At 39.5% G+C, this 18,108-nt stretch overlaps 1 protein-coding gene across 3 annotated transcripts in view; it reads right to left on the bottom strand.

Annotated features, from left to right (window-relative positions):
• Window positions 1–521: 521 nt before the first annotated feature.
• Window positions 522–18,108, bottom strand: part of LOC103614817 (E3 ubiquitin-protein ligase Mdm2) — a 39,793-nt gene continuing 22,206 nt past the window's right edge. The window contains exons 1-11 of one of the 3 annotated variants that reach the window (XM_008632806.2): window positions 18,067–18,101; window positions 17,902–17,974; window positions 15,189–15,263; window positions 14,683–14,816; window positions 14,474–14,523; window positions 13,156–13,223; window positions 12,915–13,008; window positions 10,240–10,400; window positions 9,096–9,251; window positions 7,654–7,731; window positions 522–6,136 (exon numbers count right to left, since the gene is read on the bottom strand). In XM_008632806.2, coding sequence (XP_008631028.1) covers window positions 5,567–6,136; window positions 7,654–7,731; window positions 9,096–9,251; window positions 10,240–10,400; window positions 12,915–13,008; window positions 13,156–13,223; window positions 14,474–14,523; window positions 14,683–14,816; window positions 15,189–15,263; window positions 17,902–17,970 — 1,455 coding nt within the window. In that variant the 5' untranslated portion in view covers window positions 17,971–17,974; window positions 18,067–18,101 and the 3' untranslated portion in view covers window positions 522–5,566. Of the gene's footprint in view, window positions 6,137–7,653; window positions 7,732–9,095; window positions 9,252–10,239; window positions 10,401–12,914; window positions 13,009–13,155; window positions 13,224–14,473; window positions 14,524–14,682; window positions 14,817–15,188; window positions 15,264–17,901; window positions 17,975–18,066; window positions 18,102–18,108 lie in introns of those variants that run through there. The other 2 variants (XM_017733212.1, XM_017733213.1) reach the window with 2 other exon arrangements.

Raw genomic sequence — 18,108 nt, 5'->3', positions numbered from 1 at the left:
AGGAATGCAGTTAATTATTTAATGCCTTTTAAAATCTTTCCTGAGGCACTGCTGCCTGTCACACCAAGCCCTACCAGCTGGGCTGTGGAGCTTGGGCATCAGCCACTTGTCTGCCAGATGGCCACAATCAGTGTACAAATACACTTCAGAACTTGAAACAGCAATGCCAATAGCATTGAGGGCTGTGTGTGCAAGATACTGGTTTTTTAATGTCTTCCTCATGTCGATTTGCATTTTCTACCTTTTCTCACCCTCTGATCTGCTGTGAGTTGTTTAGCACACAGAGAATTAATTATCCACTAAATCCCATTACTGATCCTGCCACTTGTAGCAAGAAGAACGAGAGATTCCTTAAGTTAAAATCTCCCAGATCAAAGAAATCTGACAGAAGTCAGCAGTCCAGCAGCTGAGTGGGGGCAGAAAGAGCCTGTCTGCTCGCTCACAAAAAACAAGAATCTGTGTAAAAACAAAGTACCAGAACTTCTAACAATCAAGTAATTGACAGGAAAAGAAGAGCACCATGGAGTATATAAACAAATCTTTATTTAAAGCTTTTAAATGGAGCACAGTACTCAATTTCCTTCAGAAAAGGGAAAACTGAAAGATAACCGCAACACACGTGAAACTTCTCATAAATGGCTCTATACTGTGTGCAATTGGAGTGGATACTTGCATTTTAATGGTTACTGACTGTGGTCATACATGCACTGGGTAGCTGGAAAGTAATGCACCAGGTCAAGCTCTTGAAAGCGTGTTGCATAGTTATTTAAATTCACTATGAACTACTCTGTTTATCGTCATCCCAGCTATGTGTAGTCAGACAACAAAGATTCTGGTTTTAGAAAAGCTATTGGTACTTCAGGTGTTAAGTAATCATCATCCTGACAGCCACTACTGTGGCTCAAGACCAAGAACTGGCTTTAAAAGTGGGCTGTTAAGCTAAAACAACATCTGCGCTAAAGGGGAGCCACCATCTTTTTAAGTATCACTGACAAATTGCACATTTATAATATAGCTATAGGTACACTAGAGAAGCATTCACTTGAAGCTTTCAGTGCATCTGTGCTAAAAACACCCCTAACAAAACACCCACACTTTAGTTAAAAGCAACCATTTTTCATGTTCAGTAAGTGCAATCCATTGTTAAAACCTTAAGCTGGGTTTTGTGCTTTGCTTGTGCAACCTTTAAACAGCACAGCACACCTTGGACTCCGGTATGGAGGAGCTGGAAAGGCAGGGCAGGTAATCCCCCAAAGAGCCAGAGGACTGACGCTCTAGCAAGGCTCTGCTCTGCTGTGGAACCAAGGCCAGCCTACAGCCCCTCCACAACCACGCTGCTGGTCCACAAGTGCCGTGAATGTGTCCAATGCTCCTTCCCACAGGGAAGCCCCACAACAGCAAATGCCCCTTTTCAGGCCAAATGTTGCACAACAAAATGCTGTATCTTCCTGGGATAAGGGATAGCTGCTGCTCCACCGTGTGTGTGACAAGTTAATATATGCTGAATAAATTACCTGCTTTAAAATTATAAACTCTACCTAAAGTTACGCCCTAACACAACAGCAGATTTAGATTAAGATGGGGAAGAAAAAAATCTTCACCCCTGTATTCGTCCTATTTATTCGGTGTACTCAGTTTCATTGGGCTCCTAATAATTTTCTAATTTCTCTTTTGTAAGACACAATTTTCTGAACAATTATTCTTGTTGACACTTCCTGTAAGAACGAGGAATTTTCTTTTCCTCATATTAGTCATAGAAGAGAAAAAAAAATCTGCCTGAAGTCCTGCAAGCATCTTCATATCCCCAGACACTTCAGAGACAACATTTGAACAAATTTATGGCAAACAGAACTCAGTGATAAAAATCGTACCATGCTCTTAGAAGAGATGTAAGCTTTTCACCAGTGAGCATTCTGAAGCACTTTTACCCCTTCTAAATCATCTGCTAACAGGAACAGCACAGGACAGCACAGCCCACAATCCTGCCAGTGTGGGGTGAATTTCAATACTAATATAAATTCAATATCAACAAATAGGTAAATAGTTAAAGAGTTGTATTTAAATAGCAAGTAGGTTTATTGTACTTTATGATAAAGAATAAATGCAAGTTCTTGCACCATTTGTACGTAACTATTGTCTGCCTGATGTGCAAGAAGGAAGAGACTAAGAAAATTACTGAAAATCATGTACAGTCGCATCCTGTTGGCATCTGGCCTCCCCTGCAACCTTCTTGGTCACGTGTCCAAAGGCAAAAGCCATTACCACCTTTGCAAATTAACCTTAAAGCCTCTCATCACTGTCCTGCATCTCCTAGACCATCACTCCCAATGCTACCAGCACCCGGAAGCAGTCAGTCAGCTTCTTGCCTGCACTCAGGGATACAAAAGCATTCCAAAGGAAAGCAAAACACCACCAAAATATTTTCACTATGCTAATGCTGCACCAGCACCATCTCTATTTAATAAATCCTGTTCAGGTTCAATGCAGAAGTTGTTTTAAGGGAAGGAAAAAAGGAAACATAGCCATAAATCTTCCTCTGCCCTTCTTAATCTGAATATGAGTATTTCTCTGTGTTTTAATGCTACATTTCTTAAAATATTTTTCTTGTGCCTGTGATTTACTAAATAAGCATATTTATATAACTACACATGTACCAGTAGACTAATTCAATAAATTAGAGCTCAAAATATTCAACTGTGAGCACACGGATATTTACAAACAGCAATAAATTAAAGATTAAAATGTGTGTGACATTAAATAAGCATCTCAAACACATCACCAAGGAGGAACAACTTTTGTACCAAAACTTTACTGACTTCTGTGCCACTACCCAAGGCCAGAAATGTTTAAGGGCCAGAATAAGCAGGGTGCTCACTGCTCTTGCCCACACACAGAGTACAGCCAGGCTGGGAGATGGGGTGGAGGCACAGCCAAGGGCTCCGGGTCACAGCCGGGAGTCACCACAGGAGTCACTGTGACACAGCCCCTGGGCACCAGGCCTGCACTTGCACTCGCCTGCCAGCGCCCCCAACAGGAACAGGCACAGGCATCAACACCCATCACTTCCATTCAGAAGGCATGAACCCACACCAAACAAAATAAAGAATTCATTAAGAATATTAAGCCATAAAATGTAACTCAAACATTTTGAGAGTGATTTGTAGATGTAGAAATCAAAATTCCCCACTTCCTCACTTGCAGAGAGTGGAGGGTAGTTCCAGGGCTATTCTCTGCAAGAGAAGGCATGTGACTGGAAAAGAATGCCTAGAGTGGGATGGTACAATTTGTCCCAACAGGAACTAGGTAAGGACAGCTGCTCCCCCAGCACTGCAGTTACACAGCCATGGCAGTGACTGCAGAGAAGGTATTACGCTAAAAGAGGGGAAGACATGGGCGACCATGCAATGGACAAAGCTTCTTAGAGATGAAGCCTTTTAAGGACCGTCCCCATGTTACTGATGCTTCTGCATATACACATCTACAGTTCTCTCTCACCTGCAGGTGCAATGAAGAACCTCTGCAAGCCTCAATGCACCTAAGTTTATCAAATCAAAAATTAAAAAAAAATTAATAGGAAGTGCAAATTAAGGCAGGTAGCTCTCTATTAGTATCCTTACTTGAAAAAATTATTTATCTGCCCAAAGGCCTTCCCAATCTCAAACTGAAGGATTATCAAATCCTATAAAACCCATGAAAGGTTTCTGCTGATCAAAAAACTTCCAAGAAGTTCCAGCTACCTGCTGTCACTTTACAAACTGCAGGAGGCAAGAAACTTGCAAGGAAGAACTTGAATGTATACAACTGGGGTTTATATTTTGTTTAGTCAAAATGAACTATATTAGAACTTCAGGTACACCAGCATCTTTTAGTGGTATTTTTAAAGAAATAGCTCAAATGTATGAACAAAATGTGAATGATGCAAATAATTCAGTCTTTACTACTTTTCAAGCAAGTCACAACCAAGGATTCACTGAGTCTCTCCTGTAGATCTTTATGTCCTTTTCCTAGGTACTTCCAGGCATTTATAGCCCTGGAGTTAAGGAGAGCAGTAGAAGTCGCTGTTCCAGCACACAGGCATCAGGAATTTTAAACTGCTGGTGTTAGGGAAGATGTTGAACCTTGGCCTGTAAGAGGGTAACAAAGCAAATTCCTGCACTTAAGACTACATCTCCACTCCTGGCACTCCCCTGTCTGTTTATTTGCCATTCCCTATTGGGCAGATAGTCAGCAACTACCTGTAAAAATAAAAGGTGCTAAAAATATACAACTCTTCTTGTAAAATATCACTCGCTGGTACAGAAACTCACCATGTGAAAAGCAGCTGAGTGATCTTTACCGCATCCCGGTTTCCCTACTTCCACCACCTTGCCTGAAGGCCCCCAGAACTGAGGCAGGCAGCAGACTCCCTGGGCACAGAACTGGTAAGTTTCACAAAGTTTTTGACAAAGTACAGTAAGGAGGCAAGAGCTTAAAGCAGTAAAAGAGAGGTCCAACAAGACCAATTTTGAGGTGGCCAAACACCTTGCAACAGATTTTCAGAATTCTCGTGCTACAGGTAAGAACAGTGAGTGAGAAAGAATACCGCACTTAAAGAATGTGACCTAGAACTGCACAGCTTACTTATTTCTGCAGATGAAGGTGGACTTTCTTCTATTTTTATTCCAGTGAATGTAGCAATGCAGCTGCATTTATTCTGCTGAAGTCAGAACAAGTGCAGAAAAAAAACAACTGTCCCCTAATACTGCCTGACATGACAGTTCATAGCATATCCTTCATTCATCTTGTCTGCCTGAGACTGTTTTCATGCTGCTAAATTAGTAATAATCACCACCATAACCAGTACAGACCTCCAAACCCACAAATGTCAGTTTCTCAGGACGTTTGAGAGAGAACTGTATGACTGAGCTTGGATCAATGACTTCTCAGGAGACATGCAGCCCTTAAGTTTACAACGTACACTATAAAAATATAAGACACACAATACCCTTTTCTGTTTCTAAAATAATAATTATTTTCTATCACATCTTTCCCCACTTCCTGGTAGGATCTCCCACAGATTTTGGTTACTTGGAGGAATTTAATACAAGATTCTATTTATTCATTTTATTGACTTATTCAGAAGGGTCTGATTGAGCTTTATGTCTTCACCAGGCAACACAAACCGGAACCTGAATCATCATCTATTTTCTTAAAAAGAGGAACTTGCAGAAATAAACACTTCAACATGTCTCTTCTCCAACAGTCACTGAATTTGGGGTTTTAACGTGTGTATATAATTCAATAAAACAAATATCACTAACTTGTATGGAACATTAAACACTTGGAGAGGCAGGTGGTTTAGAGCACCTGGTTATTTCTACTGAGAGGGATTTAAAATCTCCAAGTTGACTTATGAGTATTAGGCAAACCTCTTAATAACTCCAGTGCATTTATGTCAGCAATTATTTTTCACACAGAATGTCAAGGGACACAAAATATTAATTTTCCAATATGCATACAAAAATAATTTCTTACTCTCTTAACCAGTTTATGAAGTTTCTTTTGCAGCTTTCCAGTCAATATGTGTCTAACTAAAATAAGTTAATACAATCATTTGTATGGGCTGCCTGCACACCGGGCAGGGTTTGTTCCTCTTCTTCAGCTTTTTTGCACACGTAAAACATGACATGAGGTGTCCCGTTTTGCCATGTACTATGCAGCCATTTTTAGGTCTACTCTGACATATGACACATGGCTCTATGCTGGTAACAGGCAGACTGGATTCCATGCTTTCCTCTTTGTCTTGTGTTTCTCTCTTCTCAGGTTCCTTGAAGTCCTCCTGACTGCTACCAAACATGCTGCTTGACGTTGATGGCTGGGAATAACCTTCACTTTCCTGGGACTCAGAAATCTGTACTGCTTTATCCTCATTCTCATCCACAGCTGGTTCTTTATCTTCAGTCATTCTTGTTTTCTTGCAGTCAGGAACATCAAAACCTTCTCCAGACTCTGAAAGGAAGGAGCCTTCTAATTTGCTCTTTTCCAATTTCACATTCTTTTCATCTGGAAGCCAATCCTCACGAAGGGCCCAGCATCTGTGGCAATGTCGTGGAAGCGGAGGATTCATTTCATTACATTCGGGACACTTCCAATAATCCTTTAGTGAATCAAAGGTTGGAACAGCTTAAGCTACTTGGAACACTTACAACTGAAGTATTCAGAGATTATAAACAATTTATTACCACCAAAATAATTATTGAGCTATCAACTTGTTTATAATTTTAAAATTCCATTCAGTGGCTTTGGCCCCATTTCACAGTTCTAGATTAAAATGGTTCTTATTTTAAAATGACTCTGGCTTTCCTTCTTTTTGCAATAGGTTTGCGAATAGAACAATTTATTACTTCTTATGCAAAACTGAAGAAACCAGACCGCAAAATTCTTCAGGGCACCTCACGGAAAACTTGTTAAAAAGGTCATAATTTCCCTTCTTTTCGACTATGGACTTCTGCAATGGGAACTGTTCAAGCCTGAGGGCCTTTCCCCTGCGGTTTGCTGAGCTGTTGGTGCACAAAACGGCCGGGGGAGGGCACTCCAACACAGCCGCATGAGAGAAAACCTCGGCCAATGGAAAAAGAGACGGGAAGAAGGAGGGAAAAGAAAAAAAAATAAAAGGGGAAAAAACCCGTGGTTTTTCAGCCTCTCAAAGGTTACTCCATACACTACAATGAAAATCAACCACTATTTTGTTAAAAATACATTTCTTTTTTAAGGAGAGAGACCCTTCTTAGAAATAATGCAAGCTGTGGGGGGAATCAAAACAAAAAAAACCAATCCACAACTTATTTACACGAGTCCTGAATAACATCAGTAACATCAAAAGCTTAAAAGACCAATTTTAAATCCTAAAAATAATGTACAGGCAGCCCTCTTTTTCCAAACATAAGCACTGCTATGTTTTCAGAAGGTGGTCAGCCCTGTCTTTCACAAAGTCCCCTCAGTCCTACAGACTATCAAGGGACTGGAACACTTCAGACAGTTCCACAAAACAGCTTTAATTCAAGCTTCAGTTGTGAGAAGCAAATAAGGAAAGAGCGCACACTAAAATGCAGTGTTTTTTCACATAAATCTCCACACTTTGCCTCAAGACTGTAAATTTCTTCCCACTCTTCAAGAATGTTCTCATAGAATGTAGTAAAAACATCTTTTAATTTTACAGTACTGTTCTGAAAAAAGGCTAGCCTTCACATCTGTATCTTACAGATGCCTTAATTCAAGTTGGAAAATAAAACTAGGTATTCTGACTTATAGCGAGAGTTTTTTAAATGTGCATTACTAAGATTTTAATTTTTTTCCATTTTGTGCAGAAAGTCAGATTTATGCTCCAAATAATTTCCTTCCATTAAGTCAATGAAATGGTAAATTAGTGCGGGATTGGGGTTTTTTAAATGGATTAGGAAGCTTATTAATTATTTAAAAAAAAAAAAAATCAAGATTCCTTAATAATCACATGTTCAATGATTAAAATATTGTATTGGAACCTTCACGTGTAGAAGAAAAAGTCAATTTAATTATTAAAAAATCACTGGTAGCAATAGAATTCATCTATACTTCTTGATCTACTCTGTCAGTTTACCCAACTTATGATGCTTCACTAGACAAGTTTTTACTCACAGCTAGAGAAATCTCTGGATCTTCATCAAATGAATCAGCATCACTATCTTCATCCTGGTAAATAGTCAGCTGATAAACCTGATTAAAATTAAAAAAAATATATATATATATAACTGGATTTTGGCATTTCATTAAAAACCCAAGATATTTTAAACTTGATAGGATTTTCAGATAGGGAGCTACTGGAGAGTCTCCAGGGATGGACTATTAAGCTTATTAATGGATTAGAGGAGCTCTCATGTGAGGAAAGGCTGAAAAGAGCTGGGACCGTTAAGCCTGGAGAAGACTCAGGGCAGGAGGTGCCTGATCAATGTGGATAAATACCTGAAAGCATGGCACCAAGAACACAGAGCCATGCTCTTTTCAGTGGTGTCCAGTGGCAGGACAAGAGGCAACCAGCACAAATTAAACACAGGAGGTTCCCTCTGACTGTCAGGAGACACTCTGTACTGTGAGGGTGAAGGAGCACTGGCACAGGTTGCCCTGAGCACGTATGAAGCCTCCATCCTTGAAGATATTCAAAAGACATCTGGACATGGACCTGGGGAATCAGCTCTGCCTGAGCCAGGGCAGATGGATAAGATGACCTCCAAAGGCCCCTTCCAACACCAGTTATTCTGCAATTCTCAAAACTACTGTCTGGAGCAGGGGCACACCTCAATCCTTTGTTCCTCCAAATCCTATCTCAGGGTGCAACTGTGCACTACACTACAACTTGGTGTTCATCAGTACAGTTGGTCCCATTCAGCCTCTCAAATACCACCATCATGTATGTCCCTGGTGAATTCTGCCTCCGGTACTTACCCAATCTTGCCATGAGCTGATCAACCTCTTTGAAGTAACAGATAACTAACCCAGAAAGAAAACCCCATATACATTCTCACTTCATTCCTGACATTCCAGAAATCTCTTGAAAATTATGGTAATCACAATTTTTCTGTCTTCTTGCCTACTAATAAGAATTTCTAAAACTTTGGTTCAGCATCTCTATGAAACATTTACATTCAGAGGCAAAAAACTTGGAAATACCCCTTTGTAAAAAGTTATTCAGAAATGTTTCCTTTGGTATCAAGTGTTGTCAAAGCTCAACACATACTCTTAGAACTAAATGCAGAAAAACTAAAGTACACATGCTGCCACAGACTCCCAACAGCTGGTGAGTGAAGTTAAGCACCCAGACTTTCCTATCCAGCCCATTTCAGAGCCTGCAGAAAGCCTCAGCACTGTTTCAGTCACTGCCTGGTGGATGTATAAGGGTGACCCAACTGCACTGACGTGATCTGATTTAATGAACAACTGGGTGCAGATTTCGATACAGCCCATGCAGTCAGAAAATATACCTGAAGAGTTCTCCTTGGAAACTTACAGGAATATTTCAGGCTGAGATGCCTTTTCCTCCTCATCCCCTCCCCCCAGGGTCAAACAAGGAAAGCAGATAGTACCTCATCATCTTCATCTGTGAGCTCCTGCCCTTCTTCATTATGACTATAATCTTCTGAATAAACAGACTCAACTTCAAACTCGACACTGAACTGGTCTGATACAGAACTGTGGTCAAACCAATCAGAGTTTTCACTTAATGAACTAGCATCAAGATCCTAAAAAGAACCAAAAAAACAAAGCACACATTCAACCTCACCAGTCCATACACACAACATTACTTTTAAAACAACTCTTAGAATAAAACTGCACTACTCAGTATAATTAGCTATGGAAGAAAAAGGTCCAGCTGCTGGTAGAGTACTTTTTATGAGATAAACAAATTACAGGTTGGTAAAAAAAAAGCTAGGTCTGAAAGCCTTTTGTTGGCTCTGTAATAAGAAACTGCACTCAGCCTATGGCCAGCTGAAAGGCTGCCATTATTATTTCAGAAAGTCCCTCCTAAGAAGTGGAAGAACAGATGCAAGAAGATGGTATCTTTTGGCTGTTTGTCATTAAATTCTCTACTCTATTCAACTTTGCTTAATCTGAGACTGTGGCTAAACAATTACAAAATAGGAAGACTGAAGATACACTATTAGTTCTGTCAATTTAGAACACAGTATGTGACTAGGAATTGTTTAGCTCTTCATGACTTAATCTAACCACAAATAATTTGCCTTGGTGTTTGCTAAAAACAATACAAAACTTCCAAGCAGTAGCATGGCAAATGAATACGATGGGCCATCAGCATACATTCTACTGGATACAGTTACCAAAGCTGTACCACAACTACAAACTAATTCTGAATTACGGAATGTCTACGACTCTTTTCCTCTCTTACCATTCTAAGAAATACTTATTTTAAAGCACAAAATACATCTGACATTTTTCCATGCTGTGCCAAGCAGTGAGGATCTTGGTTTTTAAAGAATATTCCACGTTAATATTTTAAAAAATTTCACTTCAGCTTTGCCAGCAGATCCGTGCAAGACCTTACTCCACTCACACACCAACTTTTCTTTCAACCTCTTCTCCTTCCTCAGACACCACTGAAGGCACTGCTGCTTTTAATTAAGAACATTATGTTTTCAGATGCATGCTTGCACTTGTGGCATCTGCAAAATTCGTACCGCAAAAATATTTTACATTTCTATTTTGACTTACAGGAATGGAAAGAGAATCTGTTGAATCACTGCTGTTGCTTCTTTCACGGCACAGACCACTGACTACACACCACGAGAGACTTTCATCAAACGTCAACGAAATGCTGTCTGACTTGTGTCGCTTTCTTCTGTCACTATGCAGTTCATCTGACGAATTTTCTTCTGGGCACAGTCAAGAATTTTTTATTACTCAAAAAACATCTATGCACTGTGCAGTTATGAATATTCTAAACAGAAGCTTAACATATAATTTACTATAAAGAAATCTAATAGAATAAAGTATTTCAGTATTTTTTAATGTGGCAGAAAGGCACTGAGACTTATTTTAAAAGACATAATAACACTTATACCCATATAGCGTGAAAAATTTCTGAAACCAGGATTTCAGGGGCTGGCTTTCCCCACTTGTCCCATCAGTACAGCTTATGAATGGCAGTATCCACACGCAAAACAATTGCAAATTTGAAAGAATTTTTACTCCACACATGACACGTTAAACTCTTCCTAATTTTAAGAAATACTATTAGAATTTTACTTGTCCTCACTCCCTCTACAGGCAATAGAGAGAAAGGCACTTTCAGAGGGCTTCTAAGTTCATCCCGGAATTTGCAGGGAGACAGAGCAATTAGCTCCCAGGTCACACGCATACAGAACACCTTGTGCTAAACAAGGTAAGTTCAGGTGCAAGTTTCAGACACCTCAACAAATTTATCAGTGAATAGTTGCACTATATGTAATTGTATTTACTCAACAAGATTTTTGTAACAAACCATTAGAACTTTCATCACACCCTAGCAAGAAAATCTTCAAGACATACTATGCAAAAGCTGAACTCTGAAAGCATTGCTTTAAGCTCTGCTTACTAAGCATGCTTCGTTTGAAGGCAAAAAGACAATGCTTTTTAAGTACACTGTGTTTTGGAACAACCACCTACAGCAATGAAAGGAGTAAGGGTACAGCATTTTAGGGGTAGGTAAGTCAAAATTCAGCTCCATTGACTTTTAGAGCGTTTGGTAAAAAACGTGTTGTAAATTCAGAATGTCAGTGCAGCGGAGCGAAAACCTCCCAAGATGACAACAAGTTTTGGTTCAACAGACCTCAGGATGAGTCTGCTGCCCCCCCCACAGGTGCCTTCTGCACCCACCCTCTGTTGCCCAGCTTCTCCCTCGCCTTGCAAAACACACTGTGACAATCCACAAGTCTTCAAGTCTTGAATCTTTCATTGTAAAAAAAAAAAAAAAAAAAAGAGAACAAAACACTTGTACATACTTTGAGACTTCTCTTATTTTCCCTTGGTGCTTCTTGGCTCAGCCCCTCTCTTTTCTTTTTTCCGCCCTGAGAGCCCCACCAAACTTGGTGCCCCCAGGCCCAAGGGCTGCTCCTGTCCATCGTTGTCCTCATTTAGTTGTCATGGCTCCATGCCGTACTGATACTGTATCACCACAAGGTCTCTATACACTATTTAAGTGGCTCCCAAGGAGCCGCTACCATCCCAATTTAACAAGAATAGTGGTTTAAAGGGAAGATTTCCTATAAATTAGAAAAAAAGTGTATATAAAAACACTATATTAAAAGAACTTTTAAGGTTGTAACAAACTAATAAATGGATGCAAAGACAAGAGTTAATAATCAAACCTGCAATAAGTAAGCACAACACAGGACCTATGTGCTCTGGGTCGTGCCTAAGTATTACAGGTTGTGATGTTTAACCAAGACTTTCCATCCTTTCATCAGTTTTAGTTACAACATTAAAACATTCTTTTAATGTAGTGCAAACCGCTCAGCAACGCAGCACTGGTTTTGGACGGACTTAACGTAACAGGGACTACGAGGGACACAAAAAATACTACTTGAAAGCTGAGGAACTGAAAAATGTTCCGGAGCAAGTGAAGAAAAGAAGTTCTACCCAGTGACAGAAGGTTATCACTGCCCAGGTAATTACAACCACCTAGTCACGAGGTAAGAAAGTAAGTGATGGAACAAACTAACATAAGAAATTCCACAGAATAGTACTTAAGTAGAACTGTAGAGAACACTTCCATTGAGAAACTTTTTCAGGTTTATGCTGACCAGCTTGTTACTGCTACTTATCAGAAGAAACAATTTGTATTCTGAAAATGTATTTGCCAGTGATTATTGAATAACCACTGTAAAGACAAAGGGGAGGCAAATATGATGCTTAGGTCACCAGATGTTTTAGCAAGTGCTTAATGAATGGTGAGATACCTGAATATATCCAAAATCATCCTGTGTTACTACCACACCTTTGGTGCCTCCCACCAACTGAAATCCAAAGAAAACTGGCTTTAGTGAACAAAAAAAAAGTCAAATTTTGTGGCTGTCTAAAGAGGGAATTAAAATGAATTTGATGGTATCAGTCGATTACAAACAAAAGTGCTCTCATCATGAAGATAACTGATAAAGTCCTGCTGATGTGAAGAAGTTTAACAGAGCTGTGGAGCAAGTTATCCATCATCTTACTAACAATTCTAGAGATCCAAACTGTAACGTGACACTGGAGCAATGCAAGGAGTTGTGTTTTTCTTTCAGACTGAACATTTTGTTTTAGATAAGCAGAGAAACATGAGTAGTATTTGTCAGCAAGGCAAGAGAATGTGGCTTTTCCCCCTAAGTGGCTATGCTACTGAAAGCTCTGCATCATAAATCTGCAGATACCAGATTCACTGTGTGTCCTCCTCCTAGAAGACGTAGTTGCTTGGGAAGTCACGTTTGATGAAGTCTGCTTCTCTTCTAACTCTTGCACAGACTCCTGGTAACAGAAATACTGAGTAAGCCTGAGCATGAATATGAGGTAAAGTACTAGAATCAACTTACTGCATTAAGCCATTAACACTGTCATGCAAAACTAAATAGAATTACAACTCAGCAATTTATTCAAATAAAATAAAAATAGCACCTTAATAACATTTTCTTCTTCAAGCTGAGATGTGGCATCATCCTCAGGTGTGTCACGAAGGGCAGAGTCTGAAAGCAAACCAAAATAAATCCCATAATACAACATAGCAGAAAAAGTCAATTTCAGGCTCAAAGAGTAAATTCTAAATAAAACTTAAAATCCAGACATCTCGCAACAATGGAAAAAAACACACTACTCCTTTGCTTCTCAGCTGTGTGCAGCACATTTCCCGAAACATTACTGAAGTGGGAATGTGGGGAGAAAGAATAAATGTCAACTGAATGCAGCTCAGAATTTTATTATAAATGGCTTCAAATGAAGGCTGTACATAAGTTGTGAGTCTGCAGATATGAAAGAATATATGCACAAAATGTAATTACTTCCTCCTCTCCAAACTGCTTTTTACTACTTATCATCTTATGGGAACACTGAGTTAAAAAGACATAAAATAGAAGAAAAATTAGCTGTTGTTAATGATATATGCTTACTAACAGACAGATCCTGAATTACTAAAGACTCTTTCATGAAAAAAGAATTGAAAGATAAATTTAAGTTTGTAAACTTAACAATGAGGACGACAAAGAGAGCAAGTTTCCCATCTTCAGCAGCTGAACACTTGCCTTTGGGAAAAATTAGAAACAAAGGATGTCTTTATACAGATTTAGAGGCCAATTTACAAAATGGCTTCCATTGTTTAACTTCTGTTTCATACCCTGTGTATTAGGCAAAAATTACAGCTATATTGAGCATTTTTATACTGCAGGACTGTATGTAACAATTCTCCATTCAAGGAGTGGCTACCCACACTCACCACAAAGCTACTTTTTTAAGGTATACAGACCTTTTAAAACAGGGCTGAGTGTAGCTAAGAATGATGAATTCTAAAGGTACTTCACATTCAGTTGTGAAAATTAAAATAGACCTTTAACAGAAAAGAAAAAAAAAAAGACCATCTGCCCTTATTTCACTGCTGGCCTAAGTTCAAGAAGCTAATTTTTCATAGTAAAAATTTTTATGTTGTTGAGGGCTTTATCCATACCAAATACAAGCAAATGACTTAAGTTTTTTAGTACTCATTTTGTTCAGCTGTTTCTTCTGGTTCTAGTGCAATAAAAGAAGAATTTTTTTCTTCTCCTGAAGAAACAGTGTTTGCTCTGATTCACTATTTGTGATTGTTCTGGACCGTAGTGAGTAAAGCCAAATAGCTAATGATGGAGAACTCACTGTTATCTGATCACTACCTGCAAGATGCATTATATAAATTATGTTTTCCCTCCTGCTGTTTCTCAAAACAAATCATCCTCCTAAACTAGCTTACCTTGTTGATTGATTGCTATCAGATTTCTGGAAATCATTGAATATAGTCTCCTTAAACAGGGATAAAGAAAGAGATGGTACAAGTTAGGTACATGTAATCATAAAAGAGAGCTTACCATCTTTGAAGACGAAAAGAGTTAAAAAAGGGACATATGCATTACGTTCTTCATTATTTCCCAACCAGACTCTCAGAAAGGAATCCCATTTTACCTGTGTTCTTTTACTGAAAAGCTTGTAACTCCAAATAAATCCCCCAGGAGATCATTTGCACAGTGTACAATATGCTGTTGTTTTTCATCATATAATTGTTTAGACATAATATATTGTCCAATATAGAATATTACCTGTGAAATAAATAAAATACAGGTATTAAATATTGGTTGTTGCTTCAAGTTTAAGTGTAAAAGACAAAGTACATTAAATACACTGAAATTTGCTCTTCAAACTCTAAACACCCAAAACTATCTCTGAGCTGAGAGATTTTCATGTATTACTCCAGAAGAATGCTGCTATCCTACTGACCACCAGGAACTTTTGCTCAGATTTATGAGAAACTTGCCAAATACCCAGTTACAAGTCAGCGGCAGAATAAACACAGTATCTTACCTCAATAACTTCTAGAGAGGCTATGAACAACACTGCCCCCCCATTCACCCAAAACAGAACAATTTATCTGTACTCACTGTAGTTTACCTTTAGTGGTTAAAAGTTCTCACCTCCTTCATAGTAAAAGTGTCCTTTTCAGCACCAGCTAACTTTAACAACTTCAACAATAGTGGCTTTGGTTTAACCTGTGTGTGGAAGTAGAAAAACAGAATGTACTAACTATTCACCAAAAAAAGTTATTTTTACAGGTTGCCTTCCTCCTTCTGTATTAATCGGATAGGCAAACATACAACTGCATTTAAACCTAGCTACATTCAAGTTTTTAATTTTGCAAAGTTAAAATTTAAAAGCAAATACAAAATAAAAGCAAATATGAACCAACCATACTAAACTTCTCATACACTGTACATCTTAGCTCAAATCCCAGTCTTTCATTGTCCCCTGGCTTCAGCTGGGATAGTTAAATTTTCTTCCTAGTAGCTGGTACAATGCTATGTTTTCGATTTAGCAGGAGAATAATGTTGACAACACACTGATGTTTTTGTTGTTGCTACTACACTAAATCAAGGACTTTTCAGTGTCCTATGCTCTGCCAGTGAGGAGGTGCACAAGCCATGAGGGAGCATGGCCAGTACAGCTGACCCAAACTGGCCAAAGGAATATTCCATACCACAGAATGTCAGGCCTAGTTAAAAACAGGGGAGCTGGCCAGGAGGTGCTGATTGATGCTTGGGGATGGGCTGGGCATCCATCAGCAGGTGGTAAGCAATTGCACTGTGCAACACTTGTCTTCCTTGGATTTAACTGCTCTCCTTTTTTTTCTTTACTATTATTTATTTACTAATATTAATATTATTAATTTTCTTTACTATTATTATTATACTCTATTTCAGTTACGAAACCCACAGGTTTTACCTTTTTTTCTACTTCCCCCATCCCACCACAGTGGGGGGTGGGGGCCGGGGAACAAGCGGCTCCATACTACTTAGGTGCCAGCTGGGGTTAAACCTCAACACACTGGGAAATACAGATTCCTTAACTGGAGCTACAGGATTTGTTTATTAGTTCCGAGTCTAGGGCTGCATCCTGGGGAATTTCGCTTCACTCCTTTAACCCTTAAGATGACTCCCAAAGGGGAGGGAGGATGGAAACAGACCTCTGTGACTGTCAGGTCCAGAGTGCAAGTCATAAAGAAAAACACTGGTCCACCTCTTTCTTATTCTTTTTCTGTGACAGTTTCTGGGGTTTTGGTTTTGCATTTGCCAGCTGGGCTGCTTTACCTCTGAAGACTATTCTTAGCTGGGACAAGCACACCCTGCCTTTTCAGTTGTACTTCACTCACTCCTACCTCTGCAATGGCCTCCCACCCACTCACCATGCCAGCAGTTTAATCTACAGCCAGTCTATGACAATTTCCGAGATAGAGGAAGGAAAAGTTAAACAAGAAAAATCACTTCCCCCATACAGCACCAGTGCAGCAGATGAGAACAAGCTGCAGGGGCTGCCACGACAGCAAAGCCTGTGGAGCCACTGATGCTCCCAGCGCAGTATATTCTACTGCCACCTCTTTAACACTAGCGTAACCATTCTAAACCCAAGGTAATATTTAGCTATCCTGATATATTACATAAAATAAAATGTAAAAAATAAACACAGAAGGGAAAAAACCCCCCAAAAAACGGAGAAGTGTGAATAAAATATCATGAGACAAGGAATAAATGTTTAAAGGAAGGGTGGCGGATGGGAACTTCCCTACATTCCATTCCAAAGATCTGCTAAAACCAACGTTAAGTTTTAGTGAGTTAACAAGAGATTAGTTGCAAGAATTACAGATAATCAAAAAAAAGATAAATTTGTGGACAACATTAGCTGTCTATTCACCTCTTCCTAAGAACTGAACTATTTAGAACATGCAGCATATACTAGAGCTTCATAAAGGAAGCAAACAATAACTTATTCAAGTACTACTGACAGCTGACAGTAGGAAGGCAGTTTCAGAACTCTGAATCCACAACTAAGCCCACTTTTCCGTCCCAGCCCTCTCTTCCTGACTCCTCCAAGTATGAAGTTCTTCAGCCTTGCAGATCTGACAGCAGACAGTAATATCACAATTTGATGACGTAAAAAAAAAAAGACACAAATGAAAAAAAAAAATTTCGAACAGTCTGCTGTTCTGCTATTTCACTTTTTTGAAGTTCTACTGTCAGTTGTACACTTTTAAGCTTTACCCTTCTACACAAACTAATCCAGTTCAACCATCATCGTACATAGGCCATTTTTAACTCGCTTTTCAGGAGTAAAAGGCTTCCATCCTCAGGAAAACTTAAGCACAAGACAGCAGAACTGCCACCGTATCATGGAAAGCCTGGAAATGCAAAGCTGTAAACACAAATGCAGACTCTTACAACCTGCTTAGGCATCCCAACACATGAGAAGGTCGAAAACCTTCAGATTATTTCACCAACAGTATGGTTTGTACGGAGATTGTCCACAGCTCTTCAATTATGATCTGTTAACAATTTTCACCACAAAATACTTACCACGATCATATCGGCTCATAAGATCCTCTTTATTAAAAGAGAACAAAAAACATCAAAGGATGTTTTCAGAAGGAAGCAGTCTAGATCTAAACCATCACCCTCTACTCTCAACTATGAATAAGATTCGCTTACTACAGAACCAAAGAGAGACCACCTTCACTAGCTGGACTTCCTGGCTTTTCTCCAACCATCGCTCGCTAAGCACAGTGATTCTTCTGAATTAGCCGCTAAAAACTCTGCAAAAAGCATGCAAAAAAACCCCGCATCCAACAGAGTTACTGACCAGCGCCTCTTGCTCCGAAGAGGTGACAGAGGAGGCATCCGCAAGGGAGGACATCTTGGTATTGCACATTTGCCTGCAGTTAAGGGGAGAACAACCTCAGAACGCGGCACTCAAGCGACACAACGCGGGCGGGCGGCAGCCGCCACCCCGGCGGAGCCCACTCACCTCGGTGCCTCGTCCAGCCACCACGCCGGGCTCCCGCTGCGC

The sequence above is a fragment of the Corvus brachyrhynchos genome, unplaced genomic scaffold (assembly GCF_000691975.1).
Source record: "Corvus brachyrhynchos isolate BGI_N302 unplaced genomic scaffold, ASM69197v1 scaffold32, whole genome shotgun sequence".
NCBI lineage: Eukaryota > Metazoa > Chordata > Aves > Passeriformes > Corvidae > Corvus > Corvus brachyrhynchos.
The sequence above is the reverse complement of the archived record's forward strand: the minus strand, read 5'-3'. Positions and strand labels throughout refer to the sequence as shown.